General features: G+C 42.6%; 1 protein-coding gene across 3 annotated transcripts in view; it reads right to left on the bottom strand.

Moving 5' to 3' along the window:
- Positions 1 to 228: 228 nt before the first annotated feature.
- Positions 229 to 6,000, bottom strand: part of LOC129818437 (mediator of RNA polymerase II transcription subunit 13-like) — a 119,756-nt gene continuing 113,984 nt past the window's right edge. For all 3 annotated transcript variants that reach the window (XM_055874297.1, XM_055874299.1, XM_055874298.1), the window contains exons 25-31: positions 5,722 to 5,864; positions 5,381 to 5,539; positions 4,404 to 4,568; positions 3,914 to 4,065; positions 3,676 to 3,840; positions 3,383 to 3,510; positions 229 to 3,036 (exon numbers count right to left, since the gene is read on the bottom strand). In XM_055874297.1, coding sequence (XP_055730272.1) covers positions 2,904 to 3,036; positions 3,383 to 3,510; positions 3,676 to 3,840; positions 3,914 to 4,065; positions 4,404 to 4,568; positions 5,381 to 5,539; positions 5,722 to 5,864 — 1,045 coding nt within the window. In that variant the 3' untranslated portion in view covers positions 229 to 2,903. The remainder of the gene's footprint in view (positions 3,037 to 3,382; positions 3,511 to 3,675; positions 3,841 to 3,913; positions 4,066 to 4,403; positions 4,569 to 5,380; positions 5,540 to 5,721; positions 5,865 to 6,000) is intronic.

The following is a 6,000-nucleotide window of genomic DNA, read 5'->3' as shown; positions in this document are numbered from 1 at the left end:
TGATATGGCACACCTGTCAGGTGGATGGATTACCTTGACAAAGGAAAAATTCTCACTAACATGGATGTAAACAAATATGTGCACACAATTTGAAAGAAATAAGCTTTTTGTGCAATATTTTATTTCAGCTCATATATATACACTCTATATATATATACACTATATATATATATATATATATATATATATATATATATATATATATATATATATATACAGACTGGTACTGTATATAATATACTTATGAATCAAATATTACCCCACTACAATACAGATATATGAATGAAACCAGCATGGTGCAAGGAAACACTATCATTCATGTTTCTGTTTTGTTTCAATACGTTAGAAGCTGACGTATGCTACAACAACGTTGTCAAGATTGTGACAGTGTTAGTGAGCGAACAAGTCGTGTTTGGACTTCTACAGTACCATGAGAGAGCAGCTCTCAGCATGTCTCCCACATAGTCTCCAATATGCAGGGCAGATGTGATTGGGCGTCCGAGGTGTTGATCCAATTCACAGGTCTCTGTGTTGACAGGACAAGGGGAAAGCATTGAAACATGCTAACAGGCCCTCTCCTCCCCTCTCCTCTCTTCTACACAAATGCAGATAGCAGAGCATTGACGCGCCAGACCATTCCAACCACATCACATGTAGTTCCTTTCACAACATGGCAATGGAATCAATGTCTGGGACTAATCATGCAGCTTGTCTCAAATTCAATGAGTGATCTGAATGGCACTGTCCATAATCATATAAAGATATCAAAAGATTAAAGACTCCAGTGTCGAATAAGACAGCATAGAGAACACACACTCAACGGGAGTTTTTTTCAGGAGTTTTAATAATTTACTAAAAAAAAGAGTGTAAAAGTCACAGATCTCTTCTCCAAGATAGATCTGTCTCATATTCAAAATGATGGCAGATGTAACAAATTTGCAAACTTGTCCTCTTTTGTACTTTAATGTACATTTCTTGGCAATACACCCGTGGCTGTATTTTGAATGAGACTTCATATGTATATATTTATATTTAAAAAAGCCCACAGCAAAAAATACTTTATAGGAATTACTTAAAATACAGTCAATTAAACCAGCATGAAATGTACAGCTTTGAGAAATTCGAAAAAACACAGGTGAAAAGTGTATATACAAACATGCTAGGAATTGTACAAATAGCAGGGCTGTTTGAGTGGAGCTCAAGAAATAGGCTTTTCTGATGGTTTGCTTGACATCATTTAGGACCACCACTGAAATAAAGCATATTAGTTAAATATACAACATCCATGTAATGCTCAAATACATACCATTAAAATCTATTGCCTATTTCAAGTTTATTTAGCAGGAGAAGAGAGACACTTTATAAATATATCTGTCCTACAGTATTAAGCTCCTTAACTTAGACTCATTAAATAAAATGGCAAAAAGTTGACATTTCAATAATTGAAAAAAATATAAAAGTATAGAACTAAAATACATTTTCTTTGATAAAAGATTTATACTGTATTTGCCTCTTCAAAGAGAAAGTTATGTATAAACCACTATCACCATCATGTGGCTGTTTTAGAGAAGTAATATATTTATATACACACACATATATATATACATATATATATACACATGTGTACATATTTATATATATATGAATTTATATGCATGATATACTATATATAAATATGACATTTTATCTTTTTTTTTTTTTTTTTTTTTTTTTTACAATTTGCTTCAAAACGTCAATTTCCATTTCCGACCCCAAGGTGATTGATATTAAATTTGGAAAAGACCTTGATAATTTTTTGTCTTCAAAATGTAATTTTAAATATAAAAAATAATTCTAAATTCTTCACAAATGTCAGTTTAACTCTATAAACATTATTTGACAAATAGTATTCAGTGTGTTCATATGTACAGCAATAAAATTGTCACTTCCAAAAGTAAGGAAAAAGTGCCATTATCAAATGCTTTGACCTCACAGGAAATTGTTGTGTTCTACGCCCTTTTATGGTTGTTGGTATGAATTTCATTACTAAACCGCGAGCCAATGAACTCACAACCACAGTTCCTTACAAACGTGTAAAAGTGTTATTGAAGGTAGGAAGCTGCTGTGTTGCTATGGTCAGTTGGTTCCCTGGTTGTGCAGTGTGGGGCAGATACAGGACACCTATGCAGGTGGCTCCCAGGCTTCCATCCAACATGAGGATGTCTGTACCTCCCAGGGTATTATGTTATGGCTGGTAAGTGGGATGGTCCAAGTCTTCATGCAGGACCACACTATAGGTCACATAGTGCACCCTTTAACATGTTTCCTCCATGGCATCAAAACATCTTCAGTCTCACAGGAACAGGGTGAAAAGTCCTCCTGTACAACAATGCTGATCTGATAATGACAAGTGTAACACTGAAATGTCCTATTATGTCAATAAAAAGGGCATAGCTGGATATCTCCATCTTCTCTCTCAGACGGTACGTGCCTTTTCAGATGGTTGTTGGCACATCACCGCATCTTACAATAACCGTTTTTTAAAGGTAAGAATTGCACTGGACTGGTCTCATGGCTGACCATACTGTTCATGTTCAAAGGTCTCTCTGTACTGTACATAGGCGTTTGCTTGTTTTCCCAACCAAGGACCAGCACAATCTGTTGTCCTACTGCCACCATTTTGGCCACTGAATCCACTGAATTAAAGCCATGATTTGATCACAGATCACATGGTAATACTAGGTGTAAAAGGGGTCCATAAGTCTCACCCTATCTGTCCGTCCTGATTTTTTTAAACAGACCTCTGGCTCTCCCTGGTGTTCCGGCAGAGACATTGCAGGCAGACAGGCAGGCACACATGACCTCAGAGGCCATGGATAGTACAGTACTCAGTTTCCTCAGCTGTCCATTAGTAAGTCCCATCGCTAGAGCATGTTGAGGACGGCATTGTACATCTGTGTGAGCACAGCCAGGTGGACGGGCAGGCAGGAGCGGCGGTCCTGGGTGGCAGGGTTACACGTCAGCCACGAGAGGGCGTTGTACTGCTCCAACACAAACCTACAGCAGGACGCAAGACATGAGCACCAGGGTTTGGGGTTAGAAAACACATACATGAACATACATCATACTAAATGAAGTGTTGACCTTTATAGCCTTCAAATGATCCCTACACAAATGCTACTACTTCATCACAGAGGGCAAGTTAGTGACAATAACAACCAATATGACAGAGTAAGAAGAGGAGACGATAGAGTGTTATACAGTAGAAGGTAGGATGGGATGGGTAGTGGATACTGGGAGGGTTTCAGAATTCTCTGGTTTTCCAGAAATCCTGTTTTAATTTTGGGAAAGTTAGTGGAGTTTTGTAACCATAGGTACTGGGCATATAGCAAAACCTACTAACCTGAGCACGTCAGAGGTGGTCTTGGAGTCCAGAGGGTGAGGTATCCTCTTGGTCGTCTTGTCTGAGCTTGTCTGATTGGGCTCATCTGATTGGGCTGTGGCAATGGCGATGTGGTGGTGTAAAGATGCCTGTAGGGGGAAACAGGGGTAAGTGTCTGAACACACAGTTACACATACATACACAAAAGTATTCACCCACACCCCCCCCCCCCCCCCCCCCCCCCCCACACACACACACACACACGCATGCATCCCCACCCTCACACAAAATCAACAAGTACGTGGATCCCTTACCTTGAGAAAGAGGGGACACTGGTTCTGAGCCTGAGGGCAGGAGGCCCAGAACCAGTGAGGCAGGCTGTCGGCCTGGGCAGTGGAGACATAGTATCCCAGGGCTAGAGGCTGCTGCTTCAGCTCCTCCGGAGGGTTCTCCCTGGACAGAAACCTCTCTCCCTGACTCTGGAGGACAGAGGGAATATTAAGGATATATGTTCATATGAATTTAGACACTTAGCCTGGTTCCTGAACTCACCCTGTTATGCTGGAAGTGTGAGCTTCCCCCCATGCCAGAGGGGGAGCCAGGGGAGGGAACGGGGGAAGTGTTGGGGGAGGGGTGCAGGTTGAGAATGTCATGTCCTATGTCATTCTCCAGCTCGTCAGGGAAAGGCAGGTCGAACATGTCGTCTGGAGACAGAAACACAGTAGAGAGTTATCTATCTAGTCAGTTACATACACACATCTCATACACAAGAGGTGTAGTCCACTGTATCTTCCTCTGATCCCATTCCAAACAATCCTGAGAGAATTGCACCCTCTGGTGGGGATATTTGTGAACTTCACATAACTTAAATCCAGCAACAGTTACTGTAAGATGCTGAGTATAAAATACCTAATTAACGATATTAAGCCTTCCAGCTCAAGTATAGATTTTTAGATATAATGTTATTGCCGCTAACATATTGGTTGTACTGAATAAACTTGTACACTGCATTCCACATGGAGGTCTAATGTGGAGCCCTTACCGGCGTTATCCTCTGTGGGGTAGGAGCTGGCAGCCAGCTGTGTGGTGGCGGAGGTGGGGAAAACCAGGATGTGGGTACAGGAAGCGTCTTGAGGGGTGTTCAGCTGGGACGTCTGCAGGTTGAGGGCTGTGCTGCGACCAAACACCGAGCCCATCGTCACTGCGTCTGCACACACACACAGACAGACAGACAGACAGACAGACAGACAGACAGACAGACAGACAGACAGACAGACAGACAGACAGACAGACAGACAGACAGACAGACAGACAGACAGACAGACAGACAGACAGACAGACAGACAGACAGACAGACAGACAGACAGACAGACAGACAGACAGACACACACACACACACACACACACACACACACACACACACACACATAAACAAAAGTGCCATGTGTATGATAGTAAAGCTATGGGCCCTGTCATGCAACAAATCCCATGAACTTGGCCTCCATGACGATGGAAATGCTCCGGCGCTCCGTTGCCAGGGAAGCTGATGGGGACTGAACACTGCACATTTCCAACAGCCCGCTTCAGACCAATTCAGACCAACTTATTATAAATAGTATGTAATGTAAGATTCACCTCAATAGAGCTTGCTGTGTGTTTGGCAATGAAATCCTTTGAGTGTGTTAAAGTTTGTATTGCTGTGCACAATGTGCTACAGTGCAGTCTATACTGTAAAATCCACTTGGCCTAACCTTACCTCAAAATGCTGCAATCGCCATTATGTCTGCATTACTGTGTGCTGTGAAGTGAGTGTGGCAGCTCGCAGTGCTCCCTGAGTGTGTGGCAGCATTGGGGTTAAACACACTATTACACTGTTCACCCGTGGCTCATAACATCATGTTGTATCTGCAACTCCAGGGCTTACAGAGTGAGCTCCTATAACATCTATTAAATATGTCTATTATATCTGGAAGGTTAACTAAACACATCATCCATGGGCCCAGCAGTGCTGCTGCTAACCTGGCATCACCACGATGGAGCCCTGGGGTTCCATGGCAACCAGGCAGGCGCTGAGGATGGAGGGGGAGTCGGCGGAGGAGATGCCACACATATGACATGCCTCCTTCAGCTGGCGACTGATGGAGTGGAGAGAGTGCTCCCCTAGGAGAACGCTCCAGTCTGGAGGGAGGGAGGGAGACTCAGGTCAATACAGTGAATTATTCTACAGTCTCCTGTCATCCCCTCTGGATCAACTGAAATACTGGGGCAGAAAATATCGAAACAATAGTTCCAGCAGATCTCACCTTCCACCAAACACCAGGGATATTGAAACAGAGTTAGCTGCACTACGCTGAACTCACCTTTCAGTTCACCATGTCCTAGTCTGCCCAGCCGACCAATCACAATCCTCCATGGCAGTGAGGTCATCTGGATGACGCCGACACACCAGTCCCATAACTTTTGCAGTCCCATCTTCCTGGCTGAGACCTTGGGCCACCGCGCTCTGAGGAGGAGCAGGGAGTGACAAGAAGAACATTTGGTAATGTCTATATAGCATCATGAACTGTATAAATATAAAGGTTCTGAAATGCTACATTAAAGTGTATTACTTTACTCAATATAATATAGCCTAGCCTACT

The sequence above is a fragment of the Salvelinus fontinalis genome, chromosome 21 (genome assembly GCF_029448725.1).
Source record: "Salvelinus fontinalis isolate EN_2023a chromosome 21, ASM2944872v1, whole genome shotgun sequence".
Lineage (NCBI taxonomy): Eukaryota > Metazoa > Chordata > Actinopteri > Salmoniformes > Salmonidae > Salvelinus > Salvelinus fontinalis.
This window is presented reverse-complemented; position numbering and strand designations above follow the sequence as displayed.